This window comes from Eptatretus burgeri, chromosome 5 (assembly GCF_056783735.1).
Source record: "Eptatretus burgeri isolate ZD-2024b chromosome 5, Ebu_testis_v1, whole genome shotgun sequence".
Lineage (NCBI taxonomy): Eukaryota > Metazoa > Chordata > Myxini > Myxiniformes > Myxinidae > Eptatretus > Eptatretus burgeri.
The window spans coordinates 32710448-32736563 of NC_140965.1; the positions used below are offsets into that span (position 1 = coordinate 32710448).

The window sequence follows — 26116 nt, forward strand, 5'->3', positions numbered from 1 at the left end:
CTTCACCCTGAGTGAGTGGTTCATGCTCCATCACCCTGAGTGAGTGGTTCAAGCTCCGTCACCCTGAGTGAGTGGTTCGTGCTCCATCACCCTGAGTGAGTGGTTCATGCTCCGTCACCCTGAGTGAGTGGTTCATGCTCCGTCACCCTGAGTGAGTGGTTCGTGCTCCATCACCCTGAGTGAGTGGTTCAAGCTCCGTCACCCTGAGTGAGTGGTTCGTGCTCCATCACCCTGAGTGAGTGGTTCATGCTCCGTCACCCTGAGTGAGTGGTTCATGCTCCGTCACCCTGAGTGAGTGGTTCGTGCTCCGTCACCCTGAGTGAGTGGTTTGTGCTCTGTCACCCTGAGCAATTTGTTGTGAAATAACACCCAATTTCCGAGCCGTTTACTCTGTTAATGTATTTTCTAAATTAGTGAGCCAAATTTTTTTTCCACCCGTCACACGCAGCTGTTTATAAAGATTAATATTTGTGACTATATCCCTGAAACGTCTATATAAATGCAACGTTGTTTTTCGGTGAAAGCTGCTCATGGTTTTTGGGTTGTTGCCGATATCAGCCTAGCGCGCGCACGTGTGTGTGTGTGTGTGTGTGTGTGTGTGTGTGTGTGTGTGTGTGTGTGTGTGTGTGTGTGTGTGTGTGTGTGTGTGTGTGTGTGTGTGTGTGTGTGTGTGTGTGTGTGTGTGTGTGTGTTGTTCAAAAAGCACAACTCTCTCTCTCTCTCTCTCCCTATCCCATCCCTGCTCTACCCCCTCCCAATACAGTGCAGCACCTCCTCCCACGCCTCTCTTACTCCCCCCCCCCTTTTTCTCTTCCTCTCTCTCTCTGTCTCTGGACATATGCAGATGGTGGTTATGTCCGGATGGGGTTTGTCTCTGGATATGTCCAGGCAGGGTTTGTCTCTGGCCAGCTTGGCTCCAGACGTGTCCAGGTGGTAATTAATGCTCCACCACACATTTGCCTTCCCTTCCTCTCACTTCACACTGTCTTCCCTTACCCCACCCCTCCTCGATCCCCCAACCCTCTTCGCTCCCCTCCCTCCTCTCTCTCTCTCTCCCCCTGCCTCCCTCTTGTTCTCCCCCCCCTTTCGTATCCCCGTCAACGAAGCGATGGGTGGTATTTGCTAGTTTTAAATAATTCTCGTTTCCGGATCTAGATTCGGATGTTCACCAAAAATCGAATCATTTCGTCCTTGTCTCACATCCAACATGTCCACCAAATTTCATCCAAATCCGTCCACAACATTTTGAGATATCCTGTTCACAGATGAACAAAAAGACAGACAGACAAACAGGGGTGAAAATGATATAACCTCTGCCCACCTTCGGTGGCAGAGGTCATAATATAACTTATTTTATAACTTAATCCTTTTAGTAAGAAGTCACAAGTTATAAAGTTATCAGATGATCACTTCCTTATAAAAGCTAATGACGATTTTCTGTTGAGATTTTTTTGTTTAACACCATTTCACTGACAAAACCAGGCAGTTAAGCCCCCTCCCCCATGTCAAACCCTTATAGAATGAATACAAGTTTAAGGTCGCCTTTCAAGTGTGCCCTGATAGTTGTCTCCAAAAAGAAGTTAGCCAAACCTGCTGGATGGTGACAGCAGGGGACTTTGCCCCACCAAGGACCAACCATTCCTTTTGTTGAATCCGTTGGAAATCACGCATCAGTGTCGAATCTGTTCCACGTGCCAGGGAGCTAGGGACAGACCAGTGTTATACCCTCAGGTACTGCAAGCAGTGGCATAAACACGTGATCACAGGTATTGTTCATACTAATGATACAAATACATGATCATAGGTATGAATGATACAACTAGGTGACCACAGGTATTAATAATAATAATAATAATACAACTTCCTCTTCCACCTTAATTGTAAGATTTTTTTTATAAAACCACAAAATGTTTGTTTTGTTGCAAATGTTTACTCCTCCAAATACAAAGTGCATATTCACGTCCAGGGAGGTTTTCGGCATCGTGTTTCAAACATTTTATGTCCATTTATTTGTAACTGACTGGTTATTGTCGTCATGCATCACTAATCAGAAAATTCTGGGACATGTGATTTGATTCATGGCTGGAGAATTTTATGGGGCAAGTGGCATATCTGGGGGGGGGGGGTAGGTATGATGTGGCTGGGGTTGCACACCTTCCATTGTCCCCCAGTTACTCTTGAGAATAGATGTGACAACGTATCTCCCTTCACATTGGCATTGCATGCTGTAAGTGGACAGCACCCCCCTTTTGATGCCACGTCCTGGCTGCGCAGCACCAGTGTGACAGTTTGTCATCAGAACCGAGATTTGAGCCCACGACTCATACATACATTTCATACAAATGTCATACAAATCAATTGTGATCTTTACTTGAAGGACTGATCATTTAAACCTCATTCGTTATCATTTTCACAACTGGCAAGATAGGATTCTTACATGACAGCAGGCAACCTTTATGAAAAACTTTATTATGAGAAGATGGAGAAAACAAATTAATAATTTGATCAAAAGGTTAAAGGCTGCCATTTACACCTCGCTCGCTGAAAACATGGACCATCTTCTATCCTCTTATTTGAACTCTCTCTTCCTCATATGTCGTGACTGCAATTGTCATCATGCCAGTTGGCTAAGTGTGGGTACCTCTCTCACCTGTCATGGCACTTCAGCAAAAGACTTCTGCGACTCATTGGGACCGACTCAATCAGTCAACTTCCCGACCTGGATCTCAACCAATGGTACTCCATCTCTTCTGGATCTCAACCAATGGTACTCCATCTCTTCTGGATCTCAACCAACGGTACTCTATTTCTTCTGGATCTGATTTTGACCAATTTCCCTGAAAAGATCTGCTGTTCGTTCTCTGCTCCAACCAGTTCATCTGACCAAATGCTTGACAAAGTAGACATCTATCTGGCTGTTATAAGAGAACCACCTCAGTACCGTCAAGTCTCGAATTTCACTCAGGCCAACTGGCAAGGATTTCAAGCAGCCATCAAACTTATAGACTGGTTTCCCACCTCCACTTTCTCTGACATCAACTCATCCTGGGAATTCCTTCAAAGAAACTTGCTCTCTCTCATGCACAGATTTATTCCCCTCTCATCTTCAGTTGTCCTACCCTTGTGCCCACCCATGTTATACTGAAACTTGTGGCCAGGCAGTTGTCCTGAAACAACTTGCCTTCACCTCAGTGAAGGCTATTCCAACTGAAGGCAATCTCAATTCCTTCCACAAAGCTCATAACAAGTATGTGTCTACCTTGAGGAGAGCCAGAAAACAACATCTTTCTAATCTCAAATCTGAACTCTCAAACCTCTCTCCCTCCTCCAAATGCTGGTGGCATCTCATAAAGTCTGTTTCTGGTGTATGTTCCCCCTCCATCCCCTCCCTGACCTCAAATGGCTGCACAGCTGACAGCACGCGAAAAGGCTGAAAGCCTAAACTCGGTGTTTCCTTCTAAATCTTGTGTCCAAAACCCAATGCTTTCTGAACCTACTTTACCCAGTTACACCCAGCTGTTCCCGGATTCTGTGTCCTTTTCTCCCGACAGGGTGGAGAGCTTGCTGCCAAACCTTGACTCTGATTTTGAAACTGGTCCAGATAGCATCAGCCAACATGTCCTAAAAACGTGCTCTGCCGCTCTTGCTCTTTTTTTTTTTTTTTCTCTCTTTCTATCTCTATCTCTATCTCTATCTCTATCTCTATCTCTATCTCTATCTCTATCTCTATCTCTATCTCTATCTCTATCTCTATCTCTATCTATCTCTCTCTCTCTCTCTCTCTCTCTCTCTCTCTCTCTCTCTCTCTCTCTCTCTCTCCAGTCTGCCATCTGCTTGGAAATCAGCAAATATCACTGCCCTGCATAAAAAAGGTGCAAAACCAGATCCCTGCAGACCAATCAGCCTTCTCCCAATCATCAGCAAGGTTATGGAATCCATCATCGTTTCAGACATTAAATCTTTCCTCTTCTCCAATGGCTTGATTTCCGATCATCAATTTTGATTCAGATCAGATCACTCTACCCTGGATATGCTGCTCCTGCTTTCCCAAAAATGGATGGAAGTCCTAAGTACCAGACATGAGATCAGAGCCATCTCCCGAGACATATCGCATACCTTCGAAACAGTCTGTCGCCCTGTCCTGCTCACCAAACTCTCTTCCTATGGTATTATCCAAGGAAATCTCCACTCATGGCTTGCAGACTTCTTCTCCTGTTGCAGTCAACATGTGGCCCTTTATGGAATTCTCTTATCCCCTCTTCCTGTCCAGGCTGGAGTTCCTCAAGGCAGTGGGCCCTGTCCTTTTTCTGGTTTTCATCAATGATCTCTTCGACTCTCTGGAAAATCCTCTTTGTCTCTTTGCTGATGACTCCACCCTCTGCCGTACCATCTGTCATCCCACAGATCGGCAATCTGCAGCTTCTTCACCCTCTGCAGATCTGGGTAAAATCACAAGCTGGTCCAACACGTGGAACATGTTTTTCAATCCTGACAAATCTCACACTCTCACTACATCTTTCTGAAAGGACTGTTCAGAACCCCCCTCCCCCCCCCCACCACCCCATCTACTTTATCAACAATCCACTTGAAGAAGTCCTTTCATTCAAGCTTCTGGGTCTCACTATCTGCCATGATCTTTCCTGGGAAAGTCACATTTCCAAGCTGACCTCCAACACCAGTCACCGACTGGACATCCTCCATCGTGTGAAGTCCTTTCTTGGCACACCTGAGCTCCTGACCACATACAAAGCTTCCATCTGCAGCCTGAGGGAGTACTGCTCTCCGCTCCGGGCTGGTGCTCCTTCCTCTCACTTTTCTCTGTTTCACGCTGTGGAAACACCTGCATTTAGGATCATTCGTATCTCCCGTGATGAGGCCGAGTCTTTGGGTCTCTCACTCCCTCACCGCAGGCAGGTCGGTGGTCTTTCTGTCTCTTCCATCTTCTCTCTGGCTTCGCCACCCCCTTGTTCTATCTGTGATCTGTCCCCCCCCTCTTATTTCCACAGGGCACTCAAGGTCCACCAGCAACCCCCTTCTGGTAAAACTACAAAAATGAAGAATCACTGCTCACCTTCACTCTTTCATTCCTCTTTTTTCCCACCTTTGGAACAAACTCCCACACTCTCTTCAATCCCACTCTCCCCTCCAGGTCTTCAAAACAGCTGTACACCACCATCTCTTATCTTTCCCCATCCAAAACCATGATCTTTTCTACCCCCTTTAAAGCACCCCAAACTTGACTCCTTCAAATTCCCTGCTTTCCTTCCTGAAAGTCCCTGTCGTGTAAGGACCTGAAAGTCCCTGTCGTTTAAGGATCTGAAAGTCCCTGTAGTGTCCATCTTGTCAACCCGTGTACCCCGCCCCATCCCTCTCTCTTCCACAGATATCCTCATTTCTCTGTTCCCCACTGTTTTGTGCTTTTTTCTCCTGCGCCTCTTGTCTCCTGCTCCCCTTGTTGTACGTTTTGTCCATTAACTCTTAGACGAGTCTCGACATTGTATATAAAAAAGTAGAAAGTCAATGTCACATAAAAACGTCAACTTTCATCCAATTGACTTGAAATTTTAAGAATTTGCATACTGGGTCACTGAATGGTTCACGAATACATCGCCAGAAGCTGATTGTTTTGAGGTTAAAAGGTCAAAGTTCAAATGTCGGAGCCACAAAATTGTAATTTTCCATCTGATTGACATGAAATTTGAGTATGGTTTGTATACTGGGTCACTGAAGCCTCTTGCTTTTGAGGTGAAATGGTCAAAGTCGCCTAAAATTGTCAATTTTTTGTATTTTTTTGTTCGCTGTTTTCGTCACATTTAGCATACGGAAGAAAAAGAAGTCTGAATACAAAGCGGACGCGGACAGGCTTTGCATTTTCAGATGTTTTCTAGTTCGTTTAGCAAAATAAAAAAGTTTCTACCTTCACCCGTACACTTTGTGAAGCGCCATACTTTACCCAGAATTACTAGAGCTGCATGAAACAGCTCCATTGAATACTGCACCGTTTGGGCAGTCACAGCTATGTTTCCTCAATGCTATCGTATAGATCTGCATCAGAGAGGTCTACATTTGTAACCCTAGTCAAGAAACTACTTCAGCAGAACCAACATTATGTACAAAGCATGGTTAATATTAATAATAATAATAATAATAATAAAAATAATACTTAATAATGATTACATCACACTGATGACCTTACATCAATGTTAATGATGACATCTGACCTTTAACCTCAGACATTCTCATGGTACACATTCACCCTGTTAGTATACATGTAGTGATATATAAATCGACCTGGAATTTTGTTATCACTTTGAAAACCAGTGATTAATTTGTTATGATGTTCGTCATTGTGGCAAGACTAATGGGTCATGACATGATTAATATGGCAGTATAAATATATGGAGTATATAACTTAATCACAAAATAACTAAGGTACAGGTGAAGGTCATTTGTTCCCCTAACACTCTCCCCACTCTCTGTGCTTTTGCCATTTTCAAATTCCAACACTCCCACCTATCTATTCCAGGTAATGCTGATGATACAGCCCACCCCAAGCAGAGAATTTGGAAATGGTAATGGTGCACAATGGCCTACTCTTTTCAAAGGGCACTTCACTTAAATGCAGTTAGGACAGCCAGCTTTATGTTCAGAGAGAAAGTATTGGATCTTTCTAGATAGAGCATGCTCTGCTCAAATGAACTAAGAATGACAGTTTGCATTGAATAATTTGACCCAGTAGTGAATCAAACTCAGACTAGACAGTTCAATGGCGAGCACATTCTTAATCCTGTCACAAGGTTAATGAAGGACACCTTGCCAAATAGTGCATTCCACTTCCTACAATGTTGTGAACAAAGGTACAGCAGAGTTCCTTGTACCTGCCATGGTCATTCCGTGCCTGTCCCGCCTCTCGTTCCTCTTCTCCATCATCCTCACTACCACTGTAGTCATATGCCTGTTCTTCTGTCAGCAACAAAGCAATATAGTTATCACCAGATGTTTAATCCGAAAGCATTATACAGGAGGAAACAAGGACACAGTTTGGACCATCAAATATGTGTTGCATTTCAATCTCAATCAATGTGTTTAGCAGACAACCAAAGGTGAGTAGGAAAACACTGAGTTACCATTGCTTCGTAATTATAAGGGGTGCAATGACAAAAGCAAAAAGAGATATCTGCGGTCGCCCGTGAATTACCCTTGGCCCGTGATCCAATGATGGCCATTTTTTTTGGACCACCAACTGACCTTGACCTTCAACACGTAGGGATAGAGTGTAAATTAAGAAAATGTATCCCCTTCTACAATGTATCCAAAAAACTCAACTTTATGAAAATCGGATGAAAATTATTCAAGTTATGATCAAAAAGATGTTTTTTGTTAATTAGGTCACAATCCTAAAAAAGTAGGTCAAGGACATTAATCCAATATCAGGTGCACAATATCAGTGCAGGTATGCTATTATGTTACAAGAACATCTTGGAAGGCCAAGCGGTCTTTAAGATTCGCATTAGCAACATTGAGCGATGACAAAAAAAACCGCGGTTTTTTTTTTTTCATACTGCCATTGGACCTTGACCTTTAACCTGGAGAAGTGTGATGTAAATTAAGGTTAAATGTGCCTTGCTCTGGGGTAGCTCGAGAGGGCAATTTCATTCTGTTTGGTCGAGTTTTGATTAAAAAAAAAATGTTAAAATATCTATAATTAGGTCAAGGTAAAAATAAATCATCCCCGTACTTTAAATTCGTATTATTGATGCAAAATTTCTTTCCAAAAGTCCCAACTGGCTCCAAGATACAGCGGGAAATTGATACAGTTCGGGATTTGAGTGTTGAGAGTGCAGGAAGAATTTTTTTTTTTCAAATGGTGGTTTCGTATTCCTGTGGTCTAAGAATCTCTGTGGTACCAAAAAATTGGGGGTGCCAATTGTAGAAACAAACCCTTCAACAACAATAAGCATTCCCCTCCTGTAGGCTTAAACAACAGTGCAGGGTTCAAACAATACTTTTAAAATACATCTGTCCAGAGTGAACCATTTACCTAACCTACTTGTACAGACAAGTTGTAATCGCCAAGCCAGAGTTTAGTCTTGTTCAAACAAAATATGATCCTATCTTTGCAGTTTCTGGAATTGTGGCATAATTTATGCCCAAATTTCCATAAATTACAATAATTACTAATTTCCATAAATTAGTAATTCAGTCATTTACTTATCAGTGCCCTTCATTCCCCACCTCCCTCCAATCCACAGCCCCTTTCCCACTCTTGTCCAGATTGTAATTGTACATCTCTGGCTATTCTCAGTAAGCTGCCTCAATTCTAGCGAGTCTGGTAGTTCGCTCAGGCAGAATGGCAAGGACTGCAAGCAGCCATTTCTCTTCAGGAATGGTCTGCCATATTTACTGCCTCTGATGTTAACTCAGCCTGGGAATTCTTCCACAAAATCCTGCTCTCTCTCATGCACGGATTCATCGCATCTCGTCTTCAATTAACCTACCCTTAAAAAGGAGCAGGCAACTGATCACCTTAACTACAGACCTATCAGCTTACTTCCAATAATCAGCAAGGTCATGGAATCCATCATCGCAGTTGATATGGAATTCTTTATTTTCTCCAACAACCTCATCTCAGATCACCAATTTGGATTCAACCCAGGTCACTCCACCTTGGACATGCTGCTTCCAATCACCCAACAATGGATGGAGGTCCTCAATGTCAGACATGACATCAGGGCCGCCTCGCGAGACGTATCTCGTTCTTTTGATACAGTCTTACAGTTCAATCATTCAAACTCCTGGGTCTCACAATCAGAAACAATCTTTCTTGGGCAAACCACATTTCAAAGTTGGCCTCCAAAGCTAGTCACTGACTGGGCACCTCCGTCGTTCAAAGTCCTTCCTTGGCACACCTGAACTCCTATCTCTAAGGCTTTCATCCATAGCTTGATGGAGCACTTCTCTCCCCTCTGGGCTGGCTCCCCTGCCTCACTTCTTGCTCAGCTTTAAACCATGGAAACCAACGCATTCAAGATTGTTGGAATATTTGAAGCCGAGTCTATGGGCCTATCACTTCGCCAAAAGTAGTGATGATGTATTTCGACTCATCTTCTTCTTCTTCTTTTGGCTGCTCCCTTTAGGGGTCGCCACAGCGAATCATCCGTATGATCCGCATAGTGATTTGGCACATGTTTTACGCCGGATGCCTTTCCTGACGCAACCGTGGTCGCCTCTTACGACACAGGGATATGGTACACCTATTTTAACCAGGGTATACACCGGCCCAGTACACTGGTACTCATTTCGCCGACCTCGGAAGGATGACAGGCTGAGACAACCCCCTGGTGTATTAATTCAGTGGCCCAACGGGGCTTGAACTCAGGTCCTTTTGGATCCCAAGCCGCTGCCCTAACCACTGTGTCAACACCAGGCTGTATTTCGACTCATAGAGATTGATATTTACCTTAGCTCTCAAGTCCACAATGTTGATAAGTAAACTGAAGCAATTGCTAATCACTTTAGTGTTGCCATTGAAAAGCTTTGCTGAATCGATAAGATTTATTAAAAAAAGTAAAAAAAAGACCAGCAGCATTAATGATGGTAACACCATCACCAGACTTGTTACAAAGACTAAAACACCTCATCAGGCACCTATCCCTTGGGAAAAAGGACAAATACCAGGCATTGGGCAGTAAATGTTTTGTACTCTGGGGTCCAACCTTGTATACTACGTCGATGTCGCGTGTGATCTACATGTTCCAAGAGGCCAGCACGTGTGTGCCTTTCCTGCAAGTCACACACGAACTGGTGTTTCAGCATCTGCTCAGTGTTTGGCCGCCGCTCGTAGTTTTTCACCAAACAACTTTCAAGAAACGAGGTGAATCGTTTGGACCTGAGGGTGGACAGGTACAGTTAAAAAAAAGGTTTTGACCATCTACAATTTTAAGGTGGAAAAGGTCAAAACTATGACATGTTAATAAAGTTTGCATGCTGATTATTTACACCACTTTTCATTCTTGCGACCAAGATCACTTCAAGACAGAGGAAAAACTTCACCACTTTTTGCTTTTGAGGCGAGGAGGTGGGTTTCTTGGGATAAGGAACAGCGCTCGCATTGGATGGACATCACAGAGAGCTGCACAGCAAAAACGCGACAGTCAGCAAGCTCTGCATGTAATATTTCATCACGAGGATTATCATCAACGTCCTCCGATGAATGCTGTGCATCAACAGGTGCACAGCATTCAGGAAGGGCAAAAAAAAGTTTTGAAGTTTATACGAAGATCATCAACATGAAACTGCACAGAGTCACCATCATTGTAAATAGACCATGGTTGGACAGGTGCAGATGGGGAATTGATTTTGATTCACTAAAAAATATATAATGTATCCATCTCTACAAAAAATACTGCTAAGGAAGCTCGCTTAAGAATGTCAAGATTTGGAATGCATAATTTCTCTCAAAGTGGTGATTTTCAATAACTGTGGTCATATTGGGACACCATGTCTGTCTGTCATTCATTCATCCATGCTGATGATAAAAACAGGGATTTTAAAACTGGAGACCATGTGACATGAGCAATCATAATGCAGTAAAAGAAAACAAATAAACTATTCAACTTAGTTCGTTAGATGACCATTCCTGGATCTGCCAGTCATTGGTTTGCGAAGGTCCACTTACGTGGCACTCCCTCAGCCATCTCGATCCCTGTTATTCCCAGTGACCACAGATCACTCTGGAGGAAGGAGGTATAACAGAGAGACATTTCCTCAATCTACATTTGTATTTTACACAGATCTGTAATTGTGCTATGGTGTTTCTCCACGATAAAGTGCTTTTGATTTGTTTTTGTTTTTTTCCTCTTTCATTGTAGGCCATACAAATGTAAAGGTTAATCAGAATTTATTGTTGTCCATCAGGGAGACTCTCATATGCCTCTGATATACATATGCTTGTGCATGCCATCTTGCATCGCAACTAACAGGTTGACATAACACCATTATACGATTCATTCAACATGCAGCATTGTAGGACACCGAGTTAACCAGAGTTGGTGTCAAAGCCACCCAATGCTCGCCTGTTTATACATTTATCGTTTTTAAAAGACGAGTCGAATAATTAATATTTTTTTATTAAGCATTGCAGTGAAGTATAATTATAAAGCAATATATGTATTTGTATATTGTAATCAGTAACAAGAGCGCAAGTGAGCACAATATACGCCCTAACAAGAAGGTATATACAGAATTGTGCTACTACTTGGAAAACAGCATCCTGGTTGCCATGGCAACCACTTTAGATGATGAACGTATGTCGCTACACACCGTCTCCACAGTCTATACCTATGTACCAAATATGAAAGGTGAAAGTTGAAAACTTTGGGAGTTAGATTGCGGACAGGAACTGATGGAAAACAGCATCCTGGTTACCATGGCAACCACTTTAGATGACGAACTTATGTCATGACACACCGTCTCCACAGTCTGTACCTATGTACCAAATATGAAACGTGAAAGTTGAAAACTTTGGGAGTTAGAGTGCGGACAGGAACGGATGGAAAACAGCATCCCGGTTGCCATGGCAACCACTTTAGATGACGAACGTATGTCGCGACACACCGTCTCCACAATCTGTACCTATGTACCAAATATGAAACGTGAAAGTTGAAAACTTTGGGAGTTAGAGTGGGGACAGGAACGGACGGAAACAGCATCCTGGTTGCCATGGCAACCACTTTAGATGACGAACGTATGTTACGACACAATGGCTTCACAGTCTGTACCTATGTACCAAATATGAAACATGAAAGTTGAAAACTTTGGGAGTTAGAGTGCGGACAGGAACGGACGGACAGACAGACAGACAGACGGACGGACGGATGGATGGACGGAATCACATAATACACCCCGATATATATATATATATATATATATATATATATATATATATATATATATATATATATATATATATATATATATATATATATATTTATATATATATATATATATATATAAATATATATAGATATCAGGCGTATAAAAAATAATGTGGTAGATAAAAACATTAGGAACACTCAGGAGAGTGCAAAACCTCCGCCGCCAATACTGCGAGGTCACTCAAGTGAACCTTATATCTTATTCATTAAATACGGTCAACAGTGCTGTCAGAGTTATCGTTCTTTTCTCTCACAATTTTTTTTTTGGGGGGGGGGGGGGTTGGAAATCACTTAAAACATGTAGAAATGCAAAAAAAAACAAACATTTTTTTTCTCTAACAATTTTTTTTCGGGGGGGGGGGGACCAAGTCCAAAATCTAATGGCATGATCCTTGGACCATACCTAACCCCCCACCAAGTTTCGTCGAAATCCGTCGAGGAGTTTTTCCGTAATACTGTTCACAAACAAACAAACAAACAAACAAACAAACAAACAAACAGGGGTGAAAACAGTAACCTCTGATCTTCGATGGCGGAGGTTAAAAATAACTTGCATCAAAAAATTTAACATTTTCACGCTCACGCTCACGCCAGGGTGTATCGCTATAGCTCTCTGTTCTTCGAACAGGCGAGCTAAAAAACAATAAATCTGTAAATTAAATAATTTATTGATAAGATTTGGTTTTGCATGTCTACTATAAGTTATAAAAATAATATTACCACAATACCAACAATCATTGTAACTGATACTTCATCATAATAATTCAAGTTTCAACCTATAGAACTTTTAAAAGCATATTTTAGTAAATTTACTGATAATTTTTTTGCACCCCAGGGTACTGCATCTCATTCTTTGTCGAAGTCTCTGTGTCTGTGTCGCTGTTTCTCACTATCTCTCTCTCTCTCTTTGGTGTTCTGCCCAAAGGCAGATTGAAGGCAAGGATTACACTGAGTGGTTTGCCTTTGCCTTCCCAGTGGTAGTCCTGGCAGGAATTTGTAATTTGTTTAGATATGGTTTTCGTGATAACTCTCCTCTTTGGAAATGACATGGTGGGATATTTAATGTGTACCAACTAATGTTAGCAGATGGGACACCCAGCTGAACGTCTATCCGAGGGACGTGGTACTTTGTGAAGTAACAATTTTTTTTTTTTTTTTTTTTTTTTTTTTGTATACCTTGGTCGAGGCTCGTATGAGAGCTAACACACAACTCACAGCAAGGAGGCATGAGACAAGAGGGGTGGGAGTGGAAGGGACAAAACATTGGGGAACAGACACAGGTGAACTGTGGAAGGGAGAGGGATGGGGATGGGACGGGGAACATGGCGAGGAGAAGATGGACATTACAGGGACTTTCAGGAAGGAAAGCAGGAGAATTGAAGGAAGTGGGCATGGGTGGATTATCGGGGGTAGAAAAGATCGAGGATTTGGATGGGGGAAGATAAGAGGTGGTGGTGAACAGCTGTTTTGAAAGCCTGGAGGGAAGAATGGGAAAGAATAGAGTGAGGAAGTTTATTCCAAAGGCGGGTGAAAAGAGGAATGAAAGAGTGAAGATGAGCAGTGATTCGTGATTTTGGTAGTTTTACCAGAAGGGGGTTGTTGGCGGACTTTGAGCGCCCTGTGGAAATGTGGGTGGGACAATGCGCAGAGAGAGCAGGGGGGAAAGGCTGGAGAGGAGTCGGTAGAAGACAGAAAGACCACCGACCAACCTGCGGTGATTGAGTGAGAGGCCCAAAGACTCAGCTTCATTGCGGGAGATGCCAATGATCTTAAAAGCCCTGGTTTCGACAGCGTGAAGTCGAGAAAGGTGGGAGGCAGGAGCACCAGCCCAGAGGGGAGAGCAGTACTCCATCAGGCTACGGACAAAAGCTTTGTAAGTAGTCAGGAGCTCAAGAGGGCCGAGGAAGGACTTTGCACGACGGAGGATTCCCAGTCGGCGACTGGCTTTTGAGGCGAGGTTGGAAATGTGACTTTCCCAGGAAAGGTCATGGCAGATAGTGAGACCCAGAAGCTTGAAAGAAAAGACTTCTTCCAGAGGATTGTTGAGAAAGTGGATGGGGGGTTTTGTAAACGGTCCTTTCGAAGAGACATAGTGAGAGTGTGAGATTTGTGTGGATTGAAAGACATGTTCCACGTGTTGGACCAGTTTGTGATTTTATCCAGATCTGCAGTGAGCGAAGAAGCTGCTGCTTGCCGGTCTGAGGGATGACAGATGGTACGGCAGAGGGTGGAGTCGTCGGCAAAGAGAAATAGAGGATTTTCCAGAGAGTCCGAGAGATCATTGATGAAAACCAGAAAAAGAACAGGGCCCAGAACGCTACCTTGAGGAACTCCAGCCTGCACAGGAAGAGGGGATGAAAGAACTCCATTTAGGGCCACACGTTGACTGCGACAGGAGAGGAAGTCTGCGAGCCATGAGTGGAGATGGCCTTGAATACCATGGGAAGAGAGTTTGGTGAGTAGGGCAGGGTGCCAGACTGTGTCAAAAGCACGTGATATGTCCAGGGATACGGCTCGGATTTCCTGTCTGGCATTGAGGACAATGTGACAGTTTATAATCTGGTCAGACTAGAGATCTTGACGTCTTTCTTGGCAAGGGTTATGAACGTCATAAATTTAATTCTTCACTCACATTGGGTCATAAATCAGATATATGAAGTTTCAGATTTTTGGACAAGGATTTTATTTCAACCAATTGTGGTTATCACCATATACACCCCATGGGGAGTTGATGACATATACCGTTTAAATTTTTTTCGCTGAGTGGTTTCGAAGAAAAATGATGTCCAATTTTTTTCCTGTAATCCAATATGGCTGCGACACCATGTGACGTATGATGTCAGAGTTATCAATAAAATACTCTCCATGGGCAGTCCCTCCTATGTTTAAAGATTCGCTTCGATCAGACAAGCATTTGCAGAGAAAAACATATTAAAGGTGAAAATATATAGATTTGAACGCACGCACGCATGCACGCACACACCAATAGTCTCACATCCCCTCTTGCAAGACTAACAAAGGAACTGTGATGTAGGGGGAGGCCATTCGGCCCATCATGCCTGCGCCACACCAACACCAGACCAAATAAATCAGACTCGGGGCACCAACCCAATCTCAATGGAGGAGATGCCATTTCTACAAACAAAATAATATTTTAACAAATTTTTTAAATTCATATTATTACTGTAAATAAATGCCTTTTGGTTTTCTTTTGGTGGGGTAGGGACAGGGATGAAGGTGGACCCTCCTACAGAAATCACAATCATGCCAAATGTATCCCAACAATCATCCACACGCAAGCAACCGACAAGTGCTGCCAATCAATATCCCTGTACCCCTCTATTTGCACTGATTCAAGGTCTAATTCCAAATGAAACCCATCTACTGTTTCTGTTGCCACTACCTTTCCAGGGAGACCATTAAATGCATTAACTTCTCTCTGAATGAAAGACCTCAGTCTAATAACTATCCTAACTCTCCTCTTCTTTACTTTCAGGTTCTGACTGCTGGTCCTGTTGGTCTATTTTGCTTAAAAAAAAACAAAATAAAAACCTCATGGTCACTTATTTTGTCAATAACCATCATTATCTTAAAAAAAAACATATTGTCACATCAGACAGCCTCCGTTAACACGGACCATCTGCACTGCGATCTTTGATGCTGCAAGCAGCCACAAGGTAGTAAGTTAAACTACGTTCAAACAAGAATCACCCTGTGCTCAGATTCACCTTATGATTCCCCAAGGTTATTCCCAATTAAACCAAATTTGGCGGTGGGCCACGCACATGAGGCGAAAGATGGGGAAATGCCTCTTACCTTGAAAAGGATTTAAGACTATCAGAGTCTATGCGGCACTACCGGGTTGGTGGGGTGGGGGGGGGAGAGGGGATACTCAGCACTGCCGGGATGGGTGAGCTTTTCCCGGTGGTGGTTTTTGGAGGTGTTGGACATTGAAAAGCTTTGGAGTTATTGGTCTCATTGTGGTTACCTTTTGCATGAGAGCTGGTGACAGCCCTGCCTGACCTCACATCCCAATAGACACTCTTTAGTGGCGTTTGGTGGCCTCAAAATGGATGACAAGGCCAACATGCAGAAGCTTCAAACCTTGCCCAGCTTTTGAAATATCTATATCCAAAATTTGGGGCCTCGAGGTGCTACGGTTCGGCCGTGAACGAATAACGCATAATCTCACAAATAAACACACGAATACAAAGATGAAACAAACAAAATACGGGGATAAGGGTGAACAAGACCCTCAACAAGTATGGAACAAACCAAGCGACACAACAGACATGTAGAGGGAGAGTGGAATATGCAAAGGTATCACAATGATAAGGAAATAAACAATCCTAACCCACTAAAAACACCTCACACCACATTCTTACTGACAAAGGGAAAGTAGGTGAGGACTTTAACAGGCACAAAGCTGAGAATGTGCAGGACAATGGTGCAGGGCGGACAGGGGGTGCGGCCGAAAGCGGAGAGAGGTGCAGGCAGGATGGAGTGAGGATGGTGCAGAGCGATACTCCATGAGGCCTGATTTGTCTCCACAACCAGGAACGAGTCAGTCTGTCAGGAAAACCAAGGACAGAGAGAGAGTGAGAGAGACAGGACGCGATGTTCTTCTCACCAAGGTGTGAGACACCACCCTTGTGGACACTGGGACGACATTAGTCTGCGGCAGGTCCTGTGATTGGCTGTCCATTGCTTGTTGGAGGTGTCATCTTCCAGGTCATCATCCACCATGTGCGGTCATCCACCATGTGCGGTCATCCACCATGTGCGGACACCACCCTTGTGGACACTGGGACCACATTAGTCTGCGGCAGGTCCTGTGATTGGCTGTCCATTGCTTGTTGGAGGTGTCATCTTCCAGGTCGTCCCTTCCAGTGGAGTGGCCCCAATAAAAAAAGTCTTCTGTCCCTCATCTCCAGGCCTCTACAGCGACTTCACCACCATGGCTTCTGGTGCACCAGCCAAACGGTTTGTGATTGGTCCCTTGAAGTGTAAAGTGCTTTCATGGTGCCTTTTGTGCCCAACTCCTCACCTGGCCCCATCCGCGAACAGGAGGGTTTTTACACCTACAATCTTATCCTTTTACACATAAGCTGCCTCCTCAGCATCACGTTTAAAGACGACTTACTATGACATTTTCCCTGGTGCATGGAAATCTAACCTACTTGAAACACACGGTCCTTACTATAATCTTACTACATTCTAACTACAGTTATAACCTTAATAACCTCCCACCCCCTCACCTTCCACATAACAATATTTATCAAATCCTCTCAAACATCAGGTCAGGTCAGGTATGGGAGCATGTGCCAGAACAGCGCGTCGCTGCGTCCACTTTCCGCCGGTACTCCAGGGGCCTCCGTCTGGCCATCCCCCAGGCAGATGCCAGGCCCATCCCCATCTCCTTGAGATGATGGTCAACCTGCTGCAACCATGAGGCACGTGGTCGGCCCACTGGCCTCCTCCGCTCATGAGACTCCCTCGCTGAGAGAATCTGGTGAGCAGGATCAGCGTCAGGAAAACGAGCCACATGTCCATACAGCCGCAGCTGACGCTCACGGACTATGCAGGTAACAAATCTCATCCGAGTCTCTCTCAGCAACCGCTCGTTGGACACAAAATCCGACCAGCGATAGCCAAGGATTCTCCGAAGAGACCTGGTACCAAAGGAATTAAGTCTCCGTCTCAGATCCTTGGTCAAAGTCCAAGTCTCGCACCCATAGAGCAAGACTGGAAGTACCAAGGACCTGAAGACTCGGACTTTCGTCCTCCCGCACAGGTACCGGCAGCGCTACACCCCATGATCCAGTGAATCCATGACTCCCCAGGCCCGACCCAGACGTCTATTGACCTCTGGCTCACAACCTGCGGAGACATGAATATCACTGCCAAGGTAAGTGAATCTATCCACGACCTCAACATCCTCACCACAAACAGACACAGACAGGACAGCAGCATCCAAGATGTCACCGAAAGCCTGGATCTTAGTTTTGACCCAAGAAATCCGTAATCCCAACAGCTCCGACTCCTCATTCAGCACCTCGAGGGCCCCCAAGAGGATGTCTAAAGTCTCCGCAAAGATGACTGCATCATCTGCAAAATCAAGGTCCGAGATCTTGACATTGCCAAACGATGCACCGCAACTTGATCTCTCCGACATCCTCCCAAAAATCCAGTCCATACAAGTGCTGAAAAGTGTGGGGGCAAGTACACATCCCTGACGGACTCCAGTAACAACTGGAAATAAGTCAGAGATGGTACCACCACACTTCACAGCACTCTCAGTACCAGAGTAGAGTTCAGACATCAGATCGATCAGTTTTGGTGGCACCCCACGAAGACCAAGAATCCTCCAGAGGACATCCCGATTCACTGAATCGAACGCTTTACAGAGATCAACATAGGCTGCAAGCAGCCCCTGCCAAAACTCTCGTCTGCGTTCGGTGAGGACACGAAGTGCAAGGATACGATCAATCGTTGACCTCTTTGGTGTAAAGCCTGACTGCTCTGGACGCTGGTGCTCAAGCAGATGGTGGCGAACCCCATCAAGAATTATCCGAGCAAAGACCTTGCCCGGCACTGAGAGCAGCGTCACCCCTCGGTAGTTGTTGCAGTCTTGGCGATCACCCTTCCCTTTCCAGAGAGGGACAACAAGGCCCCTCTTCCAGTCAGTTGGGATGATGCCTGTGTTCCAGGCAGAGCACAAAACTGCGTGCAACGACACGAGTGCAGCATTTCCACCAGCCTTGAGAAGTTCAGCATGGATGCCACAGATCCCTGGAGCTTTGCCCCGTTTCAACTGGTTCACCGCAGCCCGTGTTTCCACAAGCGATGGTGGACCACAGTTGATTCGAGGGTCAGCAACAGGGATTGTAACACCCTTGACGTCCAACTCGACAGCTGGGGGATCAGCCTGGTACAACCGCTCAAAGTAACCGGCCCAGCGGGCCTTCACTTCAGACTCCTCTGTCAAGAGCCTACCACTCTCTGCTCGAATGCAGTGCTCCGAGGGATGGGCTTGGATGAGCGTAATGCGCGAATTCCCCTGTAAGCGGGACGAGAATCACCTGTCCACAGGTGATGCTCTACCCCCTCACAGATTCCTCGCACATAGGCCTCCTTGTCCACCCTCAGTGCACGTACAGTTTTACGCCTCAGCTCCCTGAACAGCTCAGCTCTGCCATTCAGCCTGGCCCTGCGACTCAGGTCAATGGTATCCAGTGTCCCTTGAGAGACAAAATTCTTCTTTGCCCTGTGGTGAACTCCAAGGCATCCACCGGCAACATCAAGGACGGTGGTCTTGAAGGTGCTCCACAACTCTTCAGGACCCCCCAAAGCACCCAGACCCCCCAAGTGTCCACTCAGCCTGTTCGCAAACTCCTCAGCTACTCTCTCATCCCTGAGCTTGGCAACATCCAGCCTAGGCTGGGATGGTACCATTCTCCAGGATTTAAGGTGCAGCTTTAGAGTTGCTACAACAAGCCTGTGTTCAGTATTGAGGAACTGAGCACTCCGGTAGACCCTGCAGTTCTGGATCATCCTCCAACGACCGTCAATGAGGACATGGTCAATCTCCTTTGCCACACCGCCAGCATTGGAATACCAAGTCCAGCGATGAGCTTGCGGGCGCTGAAACCATGAACCAGCCACCCTAAGTCCATGACTTCTTGCAAAGTCAAGGAACTTAGTGCTATTCTGGTTCATAGTTCCTGACCCATGGGGACCAACACACACCTCATAACCATCCCTATCAGTTCCAGTCGATGCATTGAAATCCCCCAAGACTAGAAGTGTATCTCGTCTGGGGCACTGATCAACCACAGACTCGAGTGTGGCGTAGAATGCATCCTTCACGGTGAGATCACTCGCCTCAGTCGGAGCATAAATAGAGACCAGGGAAATGACACCTAAGGAGTGGCGAATCCTTAATCTCATAATACGCTCGTTGACCGGTGTTACCTCAATTATCATTGGGGTCAGCTTATTGGACACAGCTACAGCAACTCCTTGGGTATGGTAACCATCAGAGCGACCAGACCAATAGTAGGTGTAACCACCCACCATTATCTCGCCGCAATCCGGTCTCCGAACCTCAGAGAGAGCTGCAATCCCGATGTCCAAACGCTTGAGCTCAGATGATAACAGAGACAGGTGATCATCCTCTCTTAGGGATAGGACATTCCAGGCACCCACCCGAAGGGACCGCCTCAGGTTAACCCAAGGAGACCGCCGTCTGGTGGACGACACCTCAGCACCACTCCGACACACTCTCCCGCAATCTGACCGAGGGATGTTACCCCGTGGTTTCCCTCCTATCAAAGATTGGGGGTCCCGAAGGCTTTGCCCCAATCCTGTCATCCGGTGAGCTGCCCTGCGAAGGGTAGCTGCACAGGAGGTACTCCCACGGAGTGGGTTTTCAGATTTTTTTGCGTTTTTGCGTTTTGCGGAATGAAGGGTTTTACGGTGGCCGGAGTGCAAATCCTGCCACAAACCTCCTAATAAGAAGTAACCCAACTGCAGGAGGACGTCCGCAGGCACAGTTGGGCACTAGATATGGATGGCCGTTGGCTCACAAGGAGCTCCTCCGCCCTTTGACGGGTTTTGTTTTTAATCCTGCTGGATGGCCATATCCAAACACCCTCCTCACCAGAAAACCTGGTGGGGGAGACGGTTTAGTCGCCGACAACCCGACCATGGAACAGGTTAGTACAGGTTTACATGGTACCTGTAGCAGGTTACAGATCGAACCTGACCTGACTGACAATGGGGTAGATGGGGATGGGGATGGGGTAGATGGTATGCCCTGTGACTTGGCCCTCAAAGCAAAATCCCAACCTCGAGGTATCAAGTTCAGGACAGCACCAAGTGCATCACCTCCTTTATAACATATAAAGTCCTATCTCCTTCAGCCACTCCACATAGCTTCGTCCAGCGAAGCCAGGAATCAATATACAGCGGTTTTGCTACGTCGGTTTATTTCCAGTTTAAACCCCATTCACACTGTCATTAATGTTTGTCCATCTCTGTTTGTCAATGTCTGCACTTTTCCAGATGACACTTTTACTCACCCGATTGTCATACACAGATTCCTGGCTCACATTGCAGGCGATAACCTCTGGAGCCATCCAGTACGGCGTGCCAATGAACGTGTTTCGCCGGCCCATCGTTCGGTCCAGCTGCGCACTCACTCCAAAATCCACTGGAAGAGGACAGATACGAGGGCAGAAAAATAGAAATAACCAGGGCAATAAGTTGGTAAGGATTCTTTTTATAATCCTGCATTGTAAAGTGAAACTGACGTCACATACATCATGGGATTTTATGTTCCACACATGTGCACTCTCTATTATCCGAATAACGCACAGACATCTCACCGAGTTTCACTTCGGCTTTGTCTGTGAGCAGCACGTTCTGCCCTTTGATGTCGCGGTGGATGAGGCGATGCGAGTGCAGGTGAGCCAAACCCTAAGGGCAAAGCAATGTTAAATGCAATTACTTAATGTATGAAAAGCTTGGGTTTGAGTAGTGATACCATTAAGCTGTAATTCTACTGTTGAGCATGCCATTTTTCAAAGGGGATGTTAAGCCAACTGTCGCATAGGTGATCAAGCGGAAGGAAAATACTCCATTGTATTGTTTGTGAATGTAAGGCTTAGGACAATCCATCCATCCATCGGGACCATACTCTGTGCAGAGCGTTGGTGCTGCCTAAGCAGTCTCCTTGGCTATTGGGCACAATCCTGGACGGGTCACCACTCTGACGCAGGATACCTGCAAGCTGGTACTCAATTTTGCCGATCTCAGAAGGATGAAAGGTTGAGTCAACCCTACCTGGTATGAATTCAACAGACAAGCAGGATTTGAACTCAGGACCCCAGGATCCCAAGCCCACCACTCTAACCATTAAGCCAACACCAGGCATGCTTTGGACCAGTGTCCCCAGATGAAGTCCATATTCTCTCTGTGGGTCAAGAAAATTGTTCACCACTGATCTCATCAAGACCCTTCCTGCTTCACACCTACTCCAATGGCTTTTAATGGCTTTATTAATGGTGAGCCTTCAGAAGGATATTAGATCAAATGCTCCTTTATCATATGTAAAGGTGGTTGTTTTTTTTATCTCCAGAATCTATTTTTAGGAATGATGTATTTATTTCCATAAGAGTTCTCCAAGGCGAATGGAGGAGCTTTAACACTGATTACATGCAGGACAATTTGACAATCTTCTTAACCCAAATGTTATAATTGTATCTAAATCCTAATGACACATCAGTGTACTTGAAATGAACTGTAAGGACATTATGAGACAATGGATAAATAAACATACCCAGTTTCAGTATGAACAGGGTGCTTAAATTTTAACAACAAAGATTGTAACCCCCACCCTAAACAATGGTTGATGGACCATGTTATTATCTTGAATTTTTACATTCTACAAATCTCAAATCAATTTATTTGGCTTTTTCATTGAGCCAAATTTAAACTGCAGATTGGTAATGGCAAGGGATGGCTCTCAGGATACCTTTGTTAATGGTGAGCGGGGATGGGGTAGATGGTATGCCCTGTGACTTGGCCCTCAAAGCAAAATCCCAACCTCGAGGTATCAAGTTCAGGACAGCACCAAGTGCATTGTTTGCTCACGTAGGGACATTTGACACTAGCACGACATCAAGTTTGTCATTACACACTGTGTGGAGATATTGATGCGACGTGATTGCCTCTCTTCTTTTGTGGATTAAAAACTGAAGGGAAAGCCATGCACATATTGACTGTTCATTAATTGCTTGTGACCCTATCGTCTCGAGCTTTCAGTTTAGTTTATCTGCTCACAATGTTGTTGCAATATTGAACCCTTTAATTTAGCGTGGAATAAATTTGCCAACTTTTAGATTATAAAAGTTGTTCAACAATATGGTCATTCTTTAACTACTCTTTGCACCTCTTCTTTGGTGTCTTTCTCCCTCTCTAAAGTCTCACCTTAAGAGTGCAGGTACATTGACTTTCGTTGCTGTAAACTTATACAAACCACATGACCCTTACACTGCATCATCCCTTTTGGGTCGTGATTAATGATGCTATCCTGTGCAGATTTCTCCCTTAATTGATGTTGGAAGTTTCTCCCATTTCAATTCCACATTCCCTGTGAGTGCTTGTTCTCCTTATGACATGCATTATGGGTTGTGAAATGCATTTATCTTTGCTGGTCTTTTTTTCCTTTATATCTCATTAGGTCTTTACTTGTTTTAGAACTTTCCTTTTCACTCTCGACTTTAATTTCTCCCCGTTATCTCTGCCAACGAAGGTGAATGGAGGTTATGTTTTCATCACTGTCTGTCTGTCCTTTTGTCTGTGAACAGGATATCTCAAAACGTTGTGGACAGAAATGGACAGAACTTGGTGGACCGGTTGGGTATGTAACAAGGATGAAATGATTAGATTTTGGTTAAGATCAGGATCCCTCTGGAAACGAAAATTTATATTTTTTTAGTCATTCTTCACCATTAAGAGATGGAGACAAAAATTATATGTAACATGGTATTTCAAAATGTTGTGGACGAGTCATGACAAAACTAGCGAGATGAGTTGGTTTGGTGACAAGAACAAGCCGATTTCACTTTGGTTCATGTCTGGATCCAAATCTGGCCCATCAGTAGGATACTAAATGTAAACCGGTGAGCTTGGCAGCAGTAAGCACTCTACCGAGTGCTGTTCTCGTTGTAATGTAGCCAAGTTTGAATGCAAAATGCATATTATGTTCCAAACATGTCTTGCCTCATGCTTATTCATGTTTTGCTTCATGCATATTTATGCTCCACCCATGTGTCATGTCATCTCCGCTCCAGTGCGCGAGAGCGAATCTTCCATGGTCTGGCGGGACAAATGCATGTATTTGAAAAAGGAATGGTTTTTACCGACGCTGTTGAAGTGTTCTAAATAAACAAAAAGTGATTTGAAATTCTGCAAATGTTGGTTAAATTGCCTGGAGCATCCTTATTCCAGAACCTGGACACAAAGGCCATTCCAGGATACGAGGTACCTCCAACACTGAAGGTGGAAGGTGGAAGGAGGTTATGGTGTCACCCCTGTATTTCTGTTTGTTTGTTTTGTGTGCAGGATATCTCAAAATGTTGCTGAGGGATTCGGATAAAATTTGGTGGAAAGGTTAGTTGTTGTGCGACAAGGATGAACTAATAACATTTTGGGGACGATCCAGATACGACGATAATTTTTTTAAAAATTGATTCCTCACCATTGAGAGATAGGGCTATATATATATATATATATATATATATATATATATATATATATATATATATATATATATATATATATATATATATATATACATATATATACACATATACACATATATATACACACATACATACAAATGTCTTCTTCTTCTTTCGGCTGCTCCCGTTAGGGGTCGCCACAGCGGATCATCCGTATGATCCGCATAGTGATTTGGCACATGCTTTACGCCGGATGCCCTTCCTGACGCAACCCTGGTCGCCTCTTACGACACAGGGATATGGTACACCTATTTTAACCGGGGTATACACCGGCCCAGTATACTGGTACTCATTTCGCCGATCTCGGAAGGATGACAGGCTGAGTCAACCCTCTGGTGTATTAATTCAGTGGCACAACGGGGCTTGAACTCAGGAACTCAGGACCTTTTGGATCCTAATCTGCTGCCCTAACCACTGCGCCAACACCAGGCTTAATATATATATATGTATATATATATATATATATATATATATATATATATATATATATATATTGCATATGTATATGTATATGTATATATATATATATATATATATATATATATATATATATATATATATATATATATATATATATATATATATATATTGTTGTGGTTGAGGAAATTCGCAAACCACCATTCAGGTCCCATAGGTGAGATATCTCTGTAAGTATATGTGTAGTTAGCCCAAACCCGTTGTTTAGAGGGAATAAATGTCATTCATTCGGGCTGCGACCCTTTAAGATAGCCGTTTTTCTGTTCTATCTTTATTTTGAGCCAACCACGTCTCAACAGCCATCACACAACAACCACCAACCGCAACGCCGCTTCACAACAACAACGCCAACAGCCACGACCTTTACTGTCACATCTCGCTCTCGCAACCATCGCATCACCGCCATTCCCGCGCCGCTTGTGGGCACCGATCCTGGACTCGTACAGGGCGCGCACCGAGCAGCGGGTGCAAAAAGCGGCCTTTCCGAGAAATCGGATCAAGAATGATTCACGCCCACTTCTGTTCCGTCCTATCAGCGAGCATGGGGCGATTTGGCCCCGCCTCTAGGCGCGTCGGAGTATAATCGATATATGCAGATTCGAGGATCAGGAATGATTCACGCCCACTTTTCCTCTGTCCAATGGACGAGCGTGGCTCCGCCCCCGAGCCGATCCTGATCCAAAAATCTGCATATGGTTTCTCCTGTCGCACTATAAAGCGCCGAGCGCGGGGCGAATCGGGGAAGAGTTGGAGAGTTGTGGCGGCGGCGAAATCAGTCGAGAGAGTGTCTGTCGGGGTCCGGAGAGGTGGAGAAGCCAAGGAGCTTTGTGGAGGTCTGCGCTCGTGTCAGAGTCGGGGAGCTGCGGAGAGGGGAGGCCGGGAACGCGGTCGAGGTCACAGTGGCGTCGCTCGTCGCGGGACGCAAGCCAGCCAGATATCCTCTTTCCCCCGAGCATCAACAACCCCCCCCCCCTGTTTCCCCCCCGCGCTGAGATAGTGTGAGAAGGGGGCCCCGTTCCCACCACATTCCAGGCAGTGCCAGCGAGGCCCGCGGAGTCGGGGCACCGCCGCCATTTTGCGGCTCATCACCAGACGGGTAGGCTCGACGCGGTCTCAGCCCCAGGCCCGTCTGCCCCCTTGTATTCGAGGGTGGCCCCTTTTTCTTTTGCTTTGGAGTATATGTGTTGTTGGCGCCGTCTGTGAAGTAAAACTGTGTAAGTGTTGCCGTGTGCTCGCGTAGTCGGTAATAGATCTGCATTGTGTTTCTTTTGTTGCAATTGCTTTTGGTGCGTAATTATTGTTTCTTCTTTTGTTACATTTGCTTTTGGTGCATAATTGTGGTAATTGTATATGTGTGCTTTCCGTTTGCCGCGGAATAAATCTGCTTTTTGTTGA

The 26116-nt window shown here is 44.8% G+C and overlaps 1 protein-coding gene and 1 long non-coding RNA gene across 13 annotated transcripts in view; one reads left to right on the forward strand and one right to left on the reverse strand.

The window, feature by feature from the left end:
- Positions 1-26116, reverse strand: part of LOC147026185 (traf2 and NCK-interacting protein kinase-like) — a 162658-nt gene that overhangs the window by 63069 nt on the left and 73473 nt on the right. For 11 of the 12 annotated variants that reach the window (XR_015058141.1, XR_015058142.1, XM_085881320.1 and 8 more), the window contains exons 6-12: positions 21326-21416; positions 21020-21150; positions 10679-10733; positions 10054-10132; positions 9717-9889; positions 6879-6963; positions 1591-1702 (exon numbers count right to left, since the gene is read on the reverse strand). Coding sequence is in view for 10 of the 12 variants with exons in the window: in XM_085881320.1 (XP_085737446.1) it covers positions 1591-1702; positions 6879-6963; positions 9717-9889; positions 10054-10132; positions 10679-10733; positions 21020-21150; positions 21326-21416 (726 nt within the window). In the remaining 2 variants the exon portion in view is untranslated. The remainder of the gene's footprint in view (positions 1-1590; positions 1703-6878; positions 6964-9716; positions 9890-10053; positions 10133-10678; positions 10734-21019; positions 21151-21325; positions 21417-26116) is intronic. The other variant, XM_085881315.1, reaches the window with a different exon arrangement.
- LOC147026186 (uncharacterized) overlaps positions 23306-26116 on the forward strand; it is a 52181-nt gene continuing 49370 nt past the window's right edge. The window contains exon 1 of the long non-coding RNA XR_015058144.1: positions 23306-23361. This is a non-coding gene — a long non-coding RNA (uncharacterized LOC147026186). The remainder of the gene's footprint in view (positions 23362-26116) is intronic.